General features: G+C 37.5%; 1 protein-coding gene across 1 annotated transcript in view; it reads right to left on the reverse strand.

The window, feature by feature from the left end:
- Positions 1–1,392: 1,392 nt before the first annotated feature.
- Positions 1,393–19,567, reverse strand: part of LOC130418983 (protein unc-13 homolog B) — a 91,689-nt gene continuing 73,514 nt past the window's right edge. Inside the window, exons 27-41 of the mRNA XM_056745297.1 lie at positions 18,593–18,719; positions 18,270–18,366; positions 16,263–16,406; positions 15,679–15,756; positions 15,510–15,587; positions 7,348–7,436; positions 5,728–5,874; positions 5,447–5,570; positions 5,271–5,315; positions 5,106–5,177; positions 4,498–4,645; positions 4,329–4,385; positions 3,510–3,602; positions 3,218–3,377; positions 1,393–2,748 (exon numbers count right to left, since the gene is read on the reverse strand). Of these exons, the coding sequence (XP_056601275.1) occupies positions 2,463–2,748; positions 3,218–3,377; positions 3,510–3,602; positions 4,329–4,385; positions 4,498–4,645; positions 5,106–5,177; positions 5,271–5,315; positions 5,447–5,570; positions 5,728–5,874; positions 7,348–7,436; positions 15,510–15,587; positions 15,679–15,756; positions 16,263–16,406; positions 18,270–18,366; positions 18,593–18,719 (1,745 nt within the window). The 3' untranslated portion in view covers positions 1,393–2,462. The remainder of the gene's footprint in view (positions 2,749–3,217; positions 3,378–3,509; positions 3,603–4,328; positions 4,386–4,497; positions 4,646–5,105; positions 5,178–5,270; positions 5,316–5,446; positions 5,571–5,727; positions 5,875–7,347; positions 7,437–15,509; positions 15,588–15,678; positions 15,757–16,262; positions 16,407–18,269; positions 18,367–18,592; positions 18,720–19,567) is intronic.

The following is a 19,567-nucleotide window of genomic DNA, read 5'->3' on the forward strand; positions in this document are numbered from 1 at the left end:
TCTTTTGTCTCCCAGATAATAAATATCAAGCAGCTAAAAATACAAAGGACAGCGCATTTAATAGAAACCTGTGCAATATTGGAAGCCTTACCTCAATTACTTTCTTCAATGGTCACACCATTCAAGGCACGGAATAAAATGGCCTTGTGGTTTTGAACAACAAGCTCAGTACATCAGGATCTGCTGTACCTGGATCAGGTTTCCTTTAAAGGAACTTCTAAAGAAAGGAGGAACACTATCACATACAAATGACAAGATTATGCTTGTAAATATAAAAAAAAAAAAAAATGGAGGAAGTTCTTCAAAACGAACAACCAGAGTTCTGGGGGATAAAGAGGTAAAAGTCTGTCAAGACCAAAATATACGTAAATGGATTCAATATTCAAACACACAGATTGACATCAGATGATTTACTGTACAGTGATGGACTTCAGTGACTTTAGATTAAATTTGTAGATTAGCAAGTAAATCATATATTTACTATAAGTACATTTTCGGAGACAATGGGGATGCTTGTTTGTGCAAAACTTGCTCCCATGAAGTGTTCTGGGAGGTTGCCAGTGCATTGGTATTTTGTTGCTAGGGAGTTCTGGTTGGTTATCAAACAAAAAAGTCTACATCCTAAATCACTAGGTGACATTCTAGAACAGTGGTTCTCAAATTGGGGGTCCCACGATGGATCCAAGGAAATTTTATGAAATATAAAAATGTATGACAGATTTTATGCAATCAAACATCAGAAGAGTAAGACCACCAACCAAAAGAATTGATGTTCCTGCATTGTATAACTGGATATGTTGTTTTATTTAAAATAATAAGTTTAAGATAATAAGTATTTTTTGGGGGGGGCGCAAAGCGATGCACTCTACACAAACAGGGCCTTACTATGAAAAAGTTTGAGAACATGACAAGGATTATTGGCCTATTCCTAATAAGTCTTAAGGTTTTCTTGTCTGCTAATTTTGAGATGACAGTTCATTACTTATAGAGAATGACAGCTAACACAGAGCTGTTGAGTTACGACACTCAATCTCGTCGCAGGTGTGGTCACATGGTTCACGGAGCACTCAAAAGTTCCAAACAAATCAGTGCAGTCAACCTATTTGAATGGATTTTAGCGGCAAGGACAACAGCAAACTATATTTGCATTAATTTTGCTTAAAATATTATATGTCCGTCAACTCGTTAAAACCACTATTTTAAAACCACTCGTGCCGCTATTTTACCAACTGTAAAGCAAATGAGTTGGGAGACACTAAAATGAATGGGCTTTAGTGCAGTGTTTGGTACTATTGGTCGCTCCATGACACAAGTTACTGCCGCATTCCATTTTTATTATGAGGTGTTTATTAGGGTCGTAACTATATTTCAACAGCTCTTAGCTACCCACAACCTAAGACTGTAATTAATACAACAATCACAGTAAGATACATTGATAAATCATTTATAAATAAATTCTTAATATCCATCCAAGTTATCTCATATACATCAATCGTTTTTCACATATTGACAAAACATAAAACTTTTGACCAAAAGCGTTAGAGTTTACAGTAAACACGTGCATGTGGGAATCTATTTTACAGAATGTGTGCATCTGTTGGGCTGTGCATATATAAAAAAACAAAAACAACATAACCTTTACATCCCAAAAAGAGACCATAAAACTACTTGGCACAAGGTAAACAAAGTTTCATACTTCCCTTCTCATTGGCTGGCACTACTGGTTGGTCTATCCTGCAGCTGTACACTTTTTACATATTTCTGGCCATTTGTAAACAGAGTTGTTCTAAATTGAAATGAAAAGGCCGTTGAAAGTGAAATATCATTCAGGTATTTCAACAACACCTTAAAAATGAGAATCATATTAAGATGTTTCCATCCGTATGTTAACATGGACACCAGAATGCCACTTAATGCAAACAAGCGGCATATCAATCGACATCCACATTGCGTTCACATGCTTGCATTAATGTTAAATCGCTGTTACAGCTGTTTTCTTAGACAATCAACGGTTGTACTGTCACGAAAATAATGTGAATAATTCTTGTTAGACCACACCCCCTTTCATGAAGACTCCTCCCACTCAGAAGGACAAAAGGGACGGTGTGGAATGAGCCACAAGACTTGTGTGCTTTGGCAAAACAACTCTTGTATCGTCATATATTAGAAATGCATCTTGCACATGCAAGTTTCCGCAATGTCATTGTAAAGCCTTTGAATGTATTTTAAACAAACTCTGTTAAATTCTTACAATTTATAGCGATTCAGAGCACATACAGTACGCACTGATGCAAAGTCAGTTAAACAGTTTTGCCTCTATTAAGGATTTCAATAAATGTCCACAATTAAAAAAATGTGTGTCCTTATCGTTCACTAGTCGCAGTTTCGTTTTATCAAAGTCTCTTCTCTATCTTGTTCTGTTTTATCTCTATGATCGACTGAACAGGTTTGTTTTCTCATCTTCACCTCCCCTCCTCCACGGGTCGGGTCTCTGATTTAAGTCTGACGAAGTCTTTGGCGACCTCATCAGCCGAGCGCTGGGAGAGGATTCGTAGTGCCGTGGTCCCGGTTTCGTCCATGTTTATCCGTGGGCCCAGGGGACACCAGCACACACAGCTTTTCCGGTCCGCAACGTCACGCAGCTGCAAGACAGCAATCCCCACCACCCGGTCCACCCGACCGAAACAGTAATCCTTGACCGTTATCTGAACCTCATAGCAGTCCAGACTCACACCTTTGCCCAACACACTAAACATGTTCGGAGGGAAAAATACACAACCATTAATAATTACCCTTTAAACTAAACCCCATGAGGGTGATACTACAAGAAAGACGCAAGTGTTTTTTCTGCAAAACGCTACATTTCACAGAGAGTTACTTTAGTTAGTCTGAATTGTAATGTGTGAACTTGTTATGCGTCTTGCGTGTGATGAGTTAACCAAAGATTACAAGTGGGAAAATAAGACCAAGACATGAGAGATTTCGAGTGTGGTCCAGTGGTCATGATTTATGAAATGGAAACTGTTGTGATTCTCACATTGTGAGTGCAAAACAATAAAAAAATTCCACTATCACACACTTGGTAAGAAAAAAAGAGCTCTGCTCACATACTTTGGTATTCTTTACATCATATGAATAACAAAAAGTAACTTCCACACTTTAAACCGCACATTTTTAAACAAAATACAATTTTGAAAAGAGAGCTGTTTTCACTCACAATTGAAACGCCTCGTTGTATTTCGCTGTCCAGCTGTTGTTTTTAGATTTGGTTGTGAACTTCCGTTTCTTTTCTGTCAGCTGTGGGCCGATCAAGTTAACCTCAGCGAATGGTCGAAACATACCTGACGTCTGCCATTTCATGTCATTCACAGCAATCACTGGAGAGGAAGAGATTCATTTACATCTGAGACAGAAATAGCAATACTGATAGCAATAAATAGCAATAAAATCATTGTGTGCTAAAATAAACAAATAACCATCCTAACCTACCAAAAATGTATTGCTCTCACCTCTCACTGCAAGTTTCTGCTCAGTGTTTCCAGCAGGGGGCGACATATCAAGCTGAATCACAGTCTCTCCTATTGGCCGCTCAACCCCAGAGCCTATCAAATGTTAAGACAACAATTTTTTTATATTAAGTATGTTTCGTTTCCAAAAATGTATGTGACTTACTGCCAAATATAAATACAAAAATATATACTGTATATACTCTTGAAGGAAACAGAGCCCTTAGGAGCATGTCAACCAGCACCTGTGTGTTTTTTTTTTAAGATATCTGGAAGACTGCTTGTAACTATACAGTTCTTGGCCACCATTGACTCATTTCTTTATAAATTTCTTGTTGTAGGAAAGCGAACAGTTCTGGGGCACTCTTGACTAACATTTTTTTTTTCTACCATGGTAGTCAATAGTGGCCAAGAGCTGTTTGGTTACAAGCATTCTTTCAAATTTCTTCATCTGGGTTCATCAGAACAAAGAAATCTATACAGATTTGGAACTCGAGGGTGAATAAATGAAGACAGAATTTAAATTTTTGGATGCACTGTCCCTTTAACTGTGACACTTTTATATCACTTCACTATATAAGTTCTAGCATTTATCTTGAGTTTACTCAATAAACAGACAAGGGCTTCAACATTTCAAAGGAGTTTATCTAAATTAAATATACTCATGTGTGCCATTGGTGGCGGACTTCGTTTTTATTTAGAATTCACTGACTGAAGCACCAGAGAGAGAGAGAGAGAGAGAAAGAGAGAGAGAGAGAGAGTGAAAGAAAGAGATCCTTGTCCTTTATATAAAGCCGTGGATAAACAAATACTTTGGCTCACCTCTGTCAGGTCGAACGCTCTCTTTGGGGGTGATTCTGATGCCCATGCCATTTTGAACTTAGCGAGAAAAAAAATGACATTTTAAAAACAATAAACTGGCGGCTGTTCAATAATTTGTGCACATGGGTGCATACTGCATGCAGCTTCAAGAAAACAACATGTTTCTTACCCTGAGCATGTTGTGTTGTCACGAATGCCTTGATAAGAGCATCCGTAGTCTGCGTGTAGAGGGAAAGAGCGTACCGCAGGGATGACAGCTCAGGGCTATTCTCCAGATAGACTTTCTTTAAACCGTTCCCACCAGCATGGAAAAACAGCTACCCAGCAACAGAGTATGAATGAAATACAAATAGCGCCTTTAAATTAAACCAATATTATGTGTTTCCTTCTCCAAAAAGTGCTACATTTCACAGACAGTAACTCTGGTCTGTTTAAATTGTTATGTGTGAACTTGTTATGTGTCTTGCGTGTGGCGTGTTAGTAAAAGCATATACACAAGTGTGTGCGTCATCACAGCACTGCAAAAATATGACTATATTTTACAGGTAAATATTAAATGGCAAATTCCCAACACCTTATCATTTGTAGAGTAACCACCAAGGCTGTATGGATCTTTAAAAATCGTGCTGTCTCCCACTCACACACGCTTCTGTATGACGCACCAATCCAACAAGGCTAAACACTCAGTGTGTGAAATGTTAACTAGGCATAACAGTTGTGTATAAAAGCAGACAGTGAACGTGTGGTAACTCGGGCAGACCATCTCCACCAACACACCTTGATTGCGTCCAGCGCCGCCTCCATGATCCCGCATTGCCTCGGTGACAAGCTCTTCGGCTCCACCCCTGCCTGTGACAAACAGTGACCACATTAGACCACCCACTGCCTTATGCTATAAATCTTAGCTTCAAATAAACCAGCATTTGTGGTTTGTGTTATTACCTTTAGTTTAGAGAGCTCTTTAGCAGCAGTAAGAAGTTGAGCTCCCTGTAGAGAAAAAGCAAAATATCACCAAATATGTTGCATTTTTATTTCCTCCTGCAGGCTTGCTGTTGTGTTGTTCTGTTTGTTATTAAAAAATATATATATTTATATATACACAAGTTAATGTCACTCACGATACTGTCGCTGCTGTGAGGCAACACGATGGTTTTCTCCATGCAGATTAAAACGTTCCTCCACAGGTCCTTCAGTACACGCTTCAACACAGTCTTCTCACATATGTCTGCAAAGATGCTGAGGCTGCACATGCACACACAAACAGATCTGCTGTCAGCAATTATGAGGATTCTCAGGATTTTACAACATTTCTAAAGAAAAATGTATTTTGTATGCTGAATGGCAGTTGATCAGAAACTGGATTGGAAACGTGGATTATGAGTAATTGAGTTGAACTGACTTTGCATCAAGGAACTCCATAAGCGGCCGCAGTGCGTTGTCTGCATCAGCCTCTGCTGTGTTCCGGCTGTTCTGATTCAGAGGACCTTTAATCTGGTACATGATCTCTGCCATCTGTCGCATGCACACGTTTATACGAGCCTGGAAACTGTACACACAGATCGAAAAAAGACAAACTATGAGGACAGAAAAATGTATATGAATAAATAGTCCAAAGGTAAATGTAACCACAGCTATGTAATATTAACTCTAATCTATTCATAGTTACATTTTATTCATACATAAGGCATAATGTTAATCCAGTTGTTGGATATTGCAGAATAAACCATTTATAAACTCATTTGTAATAAAAGCAATTTTCATAGTGGCTTTAAGTCAAGACTCGAAGTTGAGGCAGTTTGGTTTGATCACTTTTAAATTTCATTTTATATATCGCTGCATTTCTTCCGAAACCTTGTATCTCCATATTTTGTGCCATGCTTTTTGTTGTTTTTGCAATTAATCATTATTAGAAGTCACCCTTAATGTTTGTTACTGGGTTTAGCAAATATCTAACCAATAAGAAGTGCTTGTCAGCTTTGAGAAAAAAATATTTTATCATTTAAAAAGAACAGTTTTTTTTTTTATTTCCAGAATTTGGACAAAATAATTGGGACATCCAAGGTTTCGGAAGGACAGCTGATGTGTCGTGATGTAGGTCGTGTAAAATCACTTGATGCATAAAATAATTATGATTTCTTAATTATTTAGGCCCCCCACAAATGTTTGTTTGAATTGCACAGCAGTATCGAGTACATGGAATTTATTAGACATATATACATACGAATATAAACTGGATTTATTTTACGTTGAACCACATAACAGCACAAAATTCTCTACAGTTTGTTATAAGCATAAACCTTCTCAGTTTTGGGATGAAAAAGTGTCCTTTTTATTCAGAATAATACTAAATGCTTTCAACTACAGTATAAGTAAAAGGTGCAATATTCTTCTTTTCATGCTTCTCTTGCATTGCATTGTTTTGCTTTATTCGTAAAATTTGTATTACATTTATGTTATTTTGCTTTCTTTCGTTTCTGAGCACCTCTTTGAAATGTACGCTTCATTGTGTTTATCTGAGTGTCTAAATCAAGCGTCAAATGATTTTACCATTTGTAGCCACTAGGGGACCCCCAAGCTTGCGGGGCTCTACGCATTTGCGTGGTGGTTACCAACGTTACTGATACCAACATTCTTCAAAATTCGCATTTTGCAGAAGAAAGAAAAGCACACAGATTTAAAATGACAAGAGGGTGTGTAAATTATAACCAGTGTTGGGTAAGTTACTCTGAAAAAGTAATTAATTACTTTATTCAATAGTGTTATTAGATTACTGTCCAAATTACTCTGTCCAAAAAGTATTTAGTTACTCATTACTAATTACTTTCTATATCCTACATCAACCTTGATTAGTTAAGTGATTCAAGGATAGACATGAAACGGCTTATTTAATTCATTCAAATAAATAATATTATTAACTGACCAAAGTATTACAAATGTGAGCACAGATTTTAGTCAGTGACATTTCCAAGCGAAGCATTAAAACTGTAATAATGATATTCATCAGGAAAATGAAGTGTACCTTTTGGCAAACATGGCGCTCAGGTTGTCCAGGGCAGAATTGAGCTTCCCTTGCAGGTCATTGAGGATATCTGCAGCTTCTGTGTCAAGCTGGAGAGAAAAGCACAAAAACATACAAGATGTAGTGTTAGTGTGACACAAAAGAGACAAGGCAAGAGGCAAGGAAAGTGGGACAAAGGGAAAATAACTTCATGTCTAATTGTTTGGGTTCAAACTACACTGGACACAACCTGAAATCATTTTCAATGAACACATTTTTTAATAATCACGAAAAAAATAGTCAGCAATGTTTTAGATTTAACAATGGTTCAATTAAAGCAGAGGAAAACCAAGACGTAACTCAACATGTAACGGTTTCATTGCCATAATAAACAGAAAGAGTGGTCTATTCACTCCTCTGCTCAAGAGAATAAAGAAAAGAAAATTTAAATATATCACAAAAAACCCACAAAAGCGTATAGGTATTAGGTCCTGAATAGTTAGAGCATCCTTTTTGATGGACAGTATAGTAAAATCTTTAACAAGAATTCCTTTATCTACAGCACCTTTTTAGTGGCGTTAAAAAGTATTTTGTCACAAAAGCCACACTTAAAGGTCCAGTGTGTAATTTTTGGAGGATCTACTGAACTTTGTGTACATACAAAGCGCGTTTGGCAAATATGTTATCTCGTTCGGGAAAGAAGCAAAACGTGACGGCATCTTAGTTCTGTGTAAGCCACCGTACTGCTTCAAAATGGGGGTGGTACACGTGAGCCATTGGTTGCAATTCGCAACCTCACCACTAGATGCCGCTAAATGTTATGCACTGGACTTTTAAAATCTATGAATATCAAAACATATAAAACCATAAATGCCTCTGCATCTGGTTGCACTGCAAAGTAATTTAAGTGAATGTATAAAGTCCCCTTTAAGATATTTCTGTGTAGTTCAAATACAATATAGATACAGTTTGCTATACTCAAAGTGTCCAAATATATTTTGTGGCCAGTGTATGTGCCGGGTTTATACTATGCATTAATATATTATAGCAGACATGGGAAAAGTGTCTGATGTAGGGAAAGACAGCCAGGATTCCAGGCACGCTTACACATGGCCATACACATTCACACCACACACACAAATCGTCACACCTTTTTTGTGTTGACAGTTGCTTCCTTCTATCAAGAGACCGAAAATGGAAAACAAAGGAAAAGGCAGAGACAGAAAATGTATTCACCTCAAAAGGAACAGATTCTTTAAAATGTCAGATTTGAGAAACGGTAGACTTTAAATTTAAAGAATCAAAATGGAAAGATCTCGCACCTCTTTTCCCTCATGTTTGAGCTGAAGAATAGAAAAAAAACATAAAAAATGTAATTAATTTGTAGCTCAACAGCATGTGTGTGTTTTGTGTTAGTCACAGTTCTTTGGACTGATCTACTCATTAAACAGAACATCGAAGTCTAGACCGATTCCTGCAGGTGTGTTCTGCACAACCTGTGATTGGTACATGCACATTACTGACACTTCTCTGGGTTGTTTTTGGCGAAATTAAACTGCGAATGAGGCCCAATAAGCATCTTTTTATTTTCGTTTTCCAAACAAATTGTAATTTCTTTGCAGGCAACTATATATCATCACTTGCCCATAGCAATTCATTATTTAAGCTCAGAATTCTGGGTGATTCTTTCGTGTCACATCAGGTCACTGATGGGAAGTCTGATTTGACCCAAAAAGTAAGGTACAGGAGCCCCGAGGTGAGACAAACACACACGCACACACACGAACGATCTTTCAGCTTGGTGTTTGTGACTCCTCACAATAATGAGACCTTTTGTTCTATCATCTGTCTCTCTCTCTCTCTCTCTCTCTCTCTCTCACACACACACACACAGCCATATCACCTTATTACCTCAGCTCCATCAGACACCTCTGTGCTCGTGTTCTCGTTCTTGACACAGAAACAATATGACACAGTATCACAGTGAGACCTGTTGATCCAGAGACTAGAAAGCAAAAAACAAAGCCACAGACAATGTGTGTTGTGTGTGTGAGCACAAACCTCTTTTTCTTTGTCTTTCTTCTCCTCCTGATACCAAAACATCAAAATAAATGAGTCAACAAACAAACACTAAACGCACAATATGATGCAAATACCGTATAAGCATACACTGCCGTTCAAAAGTTTAGGATCACTTATTCCTACATTATTCATATTTTTGTCTAGAACAATAAAAAATCTCATTGAAACAATAATGTGATTATTTGAATTATGATGTGACTAAAGAAAACTGAAACGAATCAAAGCTATTATATATCTTAGTATCTTTGAACTATTTATATTGAATTTACTGAATTTGCATGTTATCAGCCCAGTTTCTTCAGGTCTCACCCTAAGATGCTTTGTTAACAGTATTGAAGTAGTTCCCATCTTACTGGACTGCCTTTTCCTCAATGTTGAGATCAAAACATTAATTTCTGAAACGTTATTATTATAAAATATCGGTTTTGTAATAAAAAACGATTTGATATCAAATATATAAGCAAGTGCCTTCAAATGAAATGATTTTCAAGATCACAAAATACATTTCAGGCAATTGATCCTAAACTTTCAATCAGTAGTTAAAAGAAAATGCTAAATGAGAGCACATACTGTACATACAAAAAAACAACTATTAAATATTATTTAATACAGGTGGCATTAAAAGAGTTAAGAGTACAAAAATGTACCGTTGATAAAAAATAATTATGTATATTTTAAAATGTCTTGTTTGTTCTATTGTATTTCCTTTGCTACACGTAATTTATGTTAACAAGATAGTTTAACCACACACACCTTTTCCTTCTTGGCAACAGACTGTAGACAGACAGATGACAGGTGACAAAAAGCATAAAAGACAAACAAAGAAATAGTCTCAGATGCGGTCTCACATGCTGTCATAGATGAACTTAAACATATGACCTTCAGGATTTTTCCACACACCTGCATATAGAGAACTAAAGGGAATGAAAGATCACTATCACAAAAAAATCTAGTGGGTTATAATATAATAAGGATATTGCCTTCCTATATCATTGACTCCTTCTGAATGCACCTGACTACTGCACTAATACACTCATCAAAGGAACTAATTTACTGTTTGTGCACAGAACAAAAGAGTGATGATAAAAACAACAGTGAAAAACAGAGAAATAAACTAGGGGGGTGTAGAGGTGAAGGAAAACTGTTTTATTAGAGGCAACAAAAGAGACAGCTTGTGAACTATGCCCAAGAGAACTCAAGGTGATGTGTTTATCTCTCTCTCTCTCTCTCTCTCTCTCTCTCTCTCTCTCTTTGAGTTTAATTTCTCTGTCCCACATACAAAAGTCAATAGGTTCAATGCTAAAGAAAATAACCACAAACACAGATAGAAACAGCAACACACAGAATCTCAAGGACCAAAGAAGACAGTGACAGTGTCATCTAAATAGTACAAAACTGATTCAATTTACAATAAATGAAGGTCAACACAAACACAAGGGCTAGGCAAAACACACAATAAAAATTTTTGTGATGGACACAATTTAGTGTGTGCCCATTAATACACTAATACCTAAGTATAAATATATAGGTTGATGCAATGTAAGGCGCTTTGGATAAAATCGTCTGCCAAATGCATAAATGTAATGTAACATCACTCGATTTTGACCTTGAGTGGAATTTTTTTAGATCTCCATAACAGTTTATGATATTTATTGAAAATACGAAAATGCAGAAAGGTTTGTGTGAGGGTTAGGTTTAGGGGATAGATTTTTGTCACTTCTATAAATGTGAAACATTTTGGCAAATCTACAATAATGAAACAAAAGAATAAATGATCTGAAAAAGAATCCAATAATATTCCTAGTAGCCATGTTTCCCACATGAGCACAGTGGCTGTTTGGTCTAACAGAACTGCAGATACATACACAAAGATCTGAAAGGTGAAGGTCCATGGGACATGAACAAAGAGCAATGAGGGTTATGAACAGAATAAACATGTAAAGGAGTTATATTTTCTCTGTCCTTTACAAAACCAACCTTATTCTCCTTCTCTTTGTTGTCAAGCTAAAGATACAAAAAAAATCATATTTTAAAATAAGATTCCACAACACCAACCTAAAAAGGTACTGTTGTGGCACCAAGTTTTGAGTCTTTATTTAAAAAAATATACATATAATTAATATTATGGGTGTCATAATATACCGGCATTGGCAATAAGCACAACATCAATAACTTTGATAACTGATATTGTGTTGATACTCCACACATGATAACATCTTAACTTATTCAGTGCCAGTATACAGTAACATTTTGTGACAATGGTTACAAACTCTCTCGTGCCTTTCAATACTCATACTTTACATACAGTATGGGTGTAAATCATTGCCAAAAATAGAAAAATCATTATAATATTGCAAAAGATATTGTGATAATATTGTTATTGTGATTGATTTTCACCACAATAATTGTTTTGCGTAAATCTGATAGGTCTTTTAACTTTGGATGCAAGTATGCAAGTATTTACTTTCAACTTTTAAATGTAACGTAAGTTATGTGAGTTAACGTATAGCACATCTAACAATGACACAAAATCTTTGATGCATGACTCTAATGAAAACATGCAAATCTTTTCTACTGCTGCTTTTTAGAAAATATGTGTGTTTACATAATATTGTACATGGTAAATCAATACAAGACAATGACAGTGCTCCTTAATCAGCTCCCATCATTATCAACACAGTTGGAGTTCAGAACATCCAAACAGGAACTCCACCTGCTCATCTTTCACACACGCGCAAAAACACACGCACGCACAAACACACACACACACACACACCCAGTGTCCCAGACATCTCCAATGTCATAAGTGATAAAAGACCTTCAAAAGCAGAATTAAAATCTCTTCTGCAAGTTACAGTAAATGTCCTACATCCACAACTTAATAAGGTTATTTATTAATTAACATACAAAACTGCCGGCAAAAGCATCCAGCTGCATTTACAGCATGAGATATACATTTAATTATGTGATTATTTAACAGAGCAATAAAACTTTAACATGCAGAAATTTTATAGACTGTCGTGTTTTTCTGTTCATTTTAGTTTTCAACAGAGCGACCGAAGACTGATAGAGTATATATCAGTGAAATACTAAATATCCTTAATTAAAAAGACTTTTAGTGCATTTGTGTTAAGACCATCTACATGCTAAAATGCCGTCTACCGTGCCACATTTGACAATGAAGGTGTGAAGTCATTTGATATCAACACATGTAAAGATAAGTGTGTAAGTAACCTAAAATTTCTGGTTTCAAACAGAGATGGTGATCTAAAGGTAAGTCATGGATTGAAGCTTTAGATGCTTTTTCAGTTCCAGGGACACAAACCAAACATATAAAGGACAGCTGACGTCATTTAGTGACGTACCTCTGATCCTTCTGAATCGGAACATCCAGACTGGTGAAAGAAGTGAAATAAAGAAAGAAACAGAGAAACCAAAATTTATAAACGAGTTATAGTAAAAGATCCACTAGATGTAAATGGCTATCACTTAACTATCTACCCTGGCATAAGGAGGCGGCGCACAGGTTTTGTATCAGCACACTTCCTATTTACATTATCTTAAATTCTGTCGTGCTTTCTGTTGATGCTGTAAATAGCTGACTATCAGATATTTATAATCATTGCTATAATCAAGAGCTTAATAAAGAAACAGATCAGCTCGTTTCTCACCTTGGCCTCCGATTCATCTGACTGGTAAATGGTGGTAAACAAAAATAATGGTAAACAAAACGAAAATAAATATTAAATAAACATCTGTAATGACTTTTTTTTTCACTGCTTGGTTGATGTGCATTGAACAACTTTGCTAACGCACACACTTTGCTAGACTGTACTGTACACACCTCATTGCCTTCATCATCAGTGATGGGCTGAGAGGGGAAGACCAAAAACAAAACTTTGTTTACTTGACCGATGGTAAAGCTTAGACACTGAAGAAATTGCTTTTACAAATAAACGTGCATAACCACGACCATGCATCTCTGGAAAAATTGTCCGTAGGGTGTGAGTGTGTGAGTGCGTGAGTGAATGAGTGAGTGTGTGTGCCCTGCGATGGGTTGGCACTCCATCCAGGGTGTATCCTGCCTTGATGCCCGATGACTCCTGAGATAGGCGCAGGCTCCCCGTGACCCGAGGTAGTTCGGATAAAGCGGTAGAAAATGGATGGATGGAACCACGACCATATTTCAACACCCACACAATTATCTGACAGAATTTAACTTTGTGAGAGAAGCCTTACTAGCCGGGAGGGGAAGTCAAAGTTTTTAATAAAACATTTCTAAAAACCCACAATAATATTTGACCAGTTTTCCAGTTGATTTTGAATCGTTTACATAAACACAAACAAACTCTTTCTTTTTTTATCACACACCTCTTCTTCATCGTCCTCTGGTTCCTCCTCATTTTCCAGCTGGTAGTGAAGGAAAACATTCAAGTCAAAGCGCTTTTAGGGATTCTGTCATAAAGCACTATGGAGGGATGAACCATACAGGCTGCACTAAAGAAAGCCTACTAAGTACAAACAAGGGTACTTTAATCTAATCAAAGGGTGCCAATACAACACGCACACACAGAGGGTTACAGTCCATCTGAAAAAAACATCTTTTCACCTACCCTCTCTTCCTCAGTGGTGTACTACACAAAAAACAGATATACGGTTAGTACTGCTGGGATACATTTATAAATACACACAGCTCTGGAGAGACAAACTAGCGTCAAAAAATGACATTCTGGTGACGTCCAGTAGATGATTCACCAGCATAACTATAGATGAATTTATTACAGAATAAGCACCCAATTCAGAGCCTACAACCAAATATATCATGTGTGCAGATTGACAGCTCTGCGGGCCATCTCCCATCCAAAACGAAACCATACGCTTCAGTTTTTCAGCCTCTTACGGCCTGCCAGAGTATTCCATTTATGGCATGCCAGCCAGAAACCTAAAACTAATGAGCCACCTTACTTTACCTCTGTGCTGTATACATAGACAAAACTCTCCAAACAGACTGATTTAAAAAGGATCATTGCACTGAATTTACCCTGTAAATGTGAGTTTGTATTGTAATATATATTCAATTCAAGTTTATTTATATAGCGCTTTTCACAATGTGCATTGTTCCAAAGCAGCTTTACAGGGGCAAACAGGAAAAACAGAAAAGGTAAAACACAGCACAGTGCATGGTGTTTATAGAACAAGCAAGATCATTCTAATAAATAATATCTAATTAATAAATAAATAAATGAATGAATGAATGCAGTCTCCCGGTGAGCAGGCCAACACTGCCCTGCTGTGTCGACGAACCCAAACTCCAATGATTGATTAATGGAGAAAAAAACCTCGGGAGAAACCAGGCTCAACCGGGAGGGCCAGATCCCCTCTGACGTGTCATAGCTGCACTCAGTGACCCCGACCAAAAGCTACCGAGCAAATATCCACAAGGAAGAGGGAGAGCCCAAACTATATATAATGTCAGTGATCCGAACCCAGTTGTTCAGAACATCCCGAAGATCCACTTGCTCGTCTCACACACACCGACAGTGTCCCAGACATCTCTGATAAGAATAGCTAGCAACCAAAACTCCACTATAAATGCATATATCTATAAATATGTAAAACTTGGGAGAGACCAGACTCAACCGGGATGGCCAGTAATCTCTGGAATATTAATGAAACACTGCTGCAACTACAGAGAGAATCAAGATAAACTGCCAGATTCTATGGCAATGAGTAGTGGAAAGATACACATACATGTCAGAATAAAGCATGTGAAGCAAGTGTTGAAGTGACGAGCTCAAAGTCATGAAACTGCACTTTTTTTAAAATATGTTGCCGTTTTTGCCTTTATTGGACAGCTATTTTAGAGAGGACTGGAAGCGAAGTCGATGAGAGAGAGGGGGTGGGGTCGGGGAAAGGACCACAAGCTGGGATTCAAACTCGGGTACCCGGGACGCACCGGCGCCATATGTTGGAGCACGAAGCACTCGACCATCGGCTCTGACGAAACAGCGCCTTCTTTATGACTTTCATCACAGCACACATACAAAATTCAGCTCAGTCTCCTGTGTCAATAGACTGATATTACAAAATGTTTAACTCACCTGCCTGGCCCCCATAGACTCAAACATCTTCTCCAACATCACACGCATCTGCTGAATGTTATTCAATAACACACAGGGCTGTAAGAGATTCGGGAGTGAGAATTTTAAGTAATAGACAAAAACAAGTCTTAATGCTATTATATTTGTTTATTATATCTTTTACACTCACAGTTTTCTCTTTCTCACAGTAGGAAAGGTAGCTCTTGGTTAGAATAGCACAATACTGCAGGAGCACTTTGGTGATGGTCTGCAGGGAAAGAAAAAAATGATTAAATATCACAACTAAACTATACATGGAAAAAATTAAATACACGCCGTCCTGAGCTGTTGCTCTGAAATGGCTTGATAAATTGACTTGATGTTGTTGAAAATTAATGAATGTTTCACGGGCAAATGCATTACGCTCCTGTTCTGTCCCTCTAAACAGAACTCAATATGCAAATTACAGAAAAAAATAGACAAAGATTATGACCGTGATAGAGCAGTCCATTATTCAGCTTAAAGATAAAATGAAAGAAATTAAAATGCAAACACATCTCAGCTTCTTTAAAATCTGTCTGGGCATCAACGTAGATGCCGTTGCGTCACACGCCTAACTTCAAATGACTCGCAGGTTAAAAAACAGATGGCGACTCTCCAACAACAACAAAACTCTTTGCCATATATTTCTGTTCATCGTTGCTGCTCTGCCTTCTGATTTGTCTTTAAGCGTGACTCTAATGGCATTCGATGTAGTTGACTGTCAATCTGTACCTTGGCAAAGCGCCGGTTGTATTGGGCGACGACGCCAGGATCAGGGCAGTCAAGTTTCTTGATGATCTCAAAGCTCTGGTTGAGTTGAGTGAAGATGTCCACGACCGAGCTGGAGAACAGAGCGTGCTCAGACGTCTGCTGGAACTGTTAAAAATTAAAAAAAGAAAAATCTGAAATCAGTGGCACCAGCGAAGTGACTCGTGTAAAGATCACTGTAAGGTTGTAAAGGTAGGCATTGCTAAATTGCCAGGGCAGGGATAGGCAACGTCAATCCTGGAGTGTCACTGCCCGGCAGATTATAGCTCCAACCTCAATCAGGATTACCAAAGCTATACTGCCGTCAAAAGGAGAAGCGCAGTAACTACACATTTGGTCAAAATTTAGTAAAGGTCTACAACGACATCTGCTCTGTCTTGTGACAAAGTCTCCTGGTTGAATCTTATCCCGTTTCTGAGAAAGGGAGAGTTAAAATTGCATAACTACAAAATCCAAGCTAATACCAAGGCAAACCGCAGTAAGTGAAGTCACTTCGTTCTTGTTTTGTTTTCCTGGCTTTGACACCGCAGATAATGAGGTCTGCCTTGGTAGACTTAACACTCACACAGAACCAACAAGCCAACCAGCTAGTCCACCATGGCACAATCTCGCGGTCAAATGATGGTTGAAATTGCGTTAAACGCAAATATCCAAAGACGTGTTAGGAAGATCGCAAAATAATAACTCATATCAATGCAAATGACAGCTTTTTTTTAAAAGTAACATTAACTAGCCGGCCGCTAGCAAATTAAACAGACATTAGTCTACCTTCTCCCTTGAAGGCAATATCTACTCTGACACTCGTAATACTAATCCGATTTATAATTGAGTTGATGTTCGTCGATTCGGACATCTTTCAGGCAGAAAATCTAATTGGAGTGACAAAGGTTACTCCCTCAAAAGTTTGCTGGCTCTGGTAAAGTTATTGTTATGCGTAATTAGCTAACAATAGCTGCGCCTCCTCAGCAAAAGTGATACCCCACGTGCACCCGCCATTAACAGAAGTAGCATTCAATCCACCTTTCTTCTTCTTCTTGTTTAATAACGAAACCTCCTCAGGAGCATTATCGCCACCTACTTCAGGCTACTGGATATCAAATTAAACTTACATAGGCGATGAGTCTGAATTTTGAAATCTGTGTTTGGGATCCACAAATTGCAAATTTGCACTTGGCTTTTCCATTAGTGTTTTAGTTGTGTAGGGTCATCCAAAGGCAGAATGCAGTATCTACATTTTTGTGGTCAAAGGTCACATAAGTGGTCATGGCTTTTATCTATAAAAGAAATCTTTAGCATAATTGTTTACATTTATCGGAAATCACACTATTCTATTAATCATTATTAAATTATATAATTCATTTATTTGTTAAATAATTGGTAAAATGACTTCAGAAATAAAATAAATTATTTAAAAAAGCATAAATAAATAAACAATTTATTATAAATAAAATTATAAATAAACAAAAGTTTCTTATATGCTGAAAGATACTTTTAAATTGTATAAATCTGTCAATTTTGGAAAAGCGTTCTTGGGTTCTTGAAAGGCGCTATATAAATAAAACATTTGATTGTTTCTATTAAACATCAGGTGGTTTTAAAATAACTAAAACATTTACATTTCTGCATTTGGCAGACACTTTTATCTAAAGCGACTTACATTGCATTGTACTATAAATTTGTTTCTGAGTATGTGGAATCCCTGGGTTCGAACCCATGACCTTGGCGTTATTGTGCCATGCTCTAACCACTTAGCTACAGGAAAGCTAAACATCTTTAAGAGCAACAAAAACTCTGTATTAAAGTACTGTCTATATGTACTGTGATTATACCATACACCAGCTCAGAAATAAATTCTCGGCAAGTGCTTGGTAAATATACAGCAAGCCATTCCTTTGGCAAACACAGACTGACAGCGGGAGTCAAATATAAGAAACTGAAGCAGACAGAAAGGTTTTGGTAACTGAATCATACCCCCTCTCTTTTATCTCTCTCAAGAGCTCCATGCATAAACTCCATTGACACTTCCTCATTCTCAGCCAGCCACTGCAGAACAAATGGCAGAAACCACCTACACAGAAGAAATCAAGAGACGGATAGAGAAACAGAAGAAAAAGGCAGGAAAGAAGTGAGGAAACAAGAGGTCATGATAGTTTAAGCAACAGAGGAAAGAATCAGCTAGACATTCCAAAGATTTCAGCCAAATATCAGTGTAGGTGATAACGGGGAGCAGCGAGAATAAGACAAAACTTGCGGCAAAGACTGTTTGAAAGAGTTTCAGAAGCGGCGTGACTCACGATGGGTACTCTGGGACGGCGTCCGAGAAGGCGGACAGGTCACGGACGTACTCATTGTAGAGCCACTTGACTTTGAAGTGCAGATTCATGTAGTCGGCACTTTTGCACAACCTGAGCTTCTCGTGTTCTGAGAGAACAACAAAGCGTGAGTCCACACGTTTAACGTCTTGAGACCTTTTTTTAACCTCTCAGTCATACTTTTTCAACTTCACATTTACTCTTCCACTGGTCTGCAGTTATAAAGTAGTGCAAGAACAATATTTTTTCCAGCAGGTCTGAAGCTGTTACCGCTGAAGCTAAAGCTAAAAAATGTATCATGACATGCGTTTCACACACACATATAGTACAAAACACTTTGACAGTCACTTCACTGTATGTCTTACCAGTGCAAAAATCAAGTCTGCGAATATGGAATGTGGCAGATGCTACAAACACAAGAAAATGAGGCAGGACAGAAAGAAGACATGACAGATGAAGAGCACTTGAGAAAAAAAACGAGTGCAGGTGTGCAATGAATGAGGCGCTTTCAAAAGGAAATGATGTTGGCATCGAAAGGAAAAAAAATATTTTGTCAATTGGGGGTCTCACTTCAGTTTGCTTCTACTTTGCAGACTAAAGTCAAATCAGGGGGATCTATTCTGTCAACTATAATGAGGACATGAAGACTTAAAAATGATACAAATAAAAAATGTTTCATTTATTTGCTGTCAGTCAAAACCTGTATATGACGCTTTCTTCTGTGGAACACGAAAGAATATATTTTGAGAAATGTGTTTGACTTTGACTTCATACAATGACAGTCATTGGGGGTCAATGTTACTTGGTTAAAAACATTTTCTTCTTTTGTGTTCTGCCGAAGTCATACAGGTTTGAAATGACATGAGGCTTAGAATCTATGAAACTATGTAGCATATACTATGTTAACCTTTACCATTCTTCCCATGTTTGTGGCCGATGTGGTCAAGGACTGAAGAA

The sequence above is a fragment of the Triplophysa dalaica genome, chromosome 4 (genome assembly GCF_015846415.1).
Source record: "Triplophysa dalaica isolate WHDGS20190420 chromosome 4, ASM1584641v1, whole genome shotgun sequence".
Lineage (NCBI taxonomy): Eukaryota > Metazoa > Chordata > Actinopteri > Cypriniformes > Nemacheilidae > Triplophysa > Triplophysa dalaica.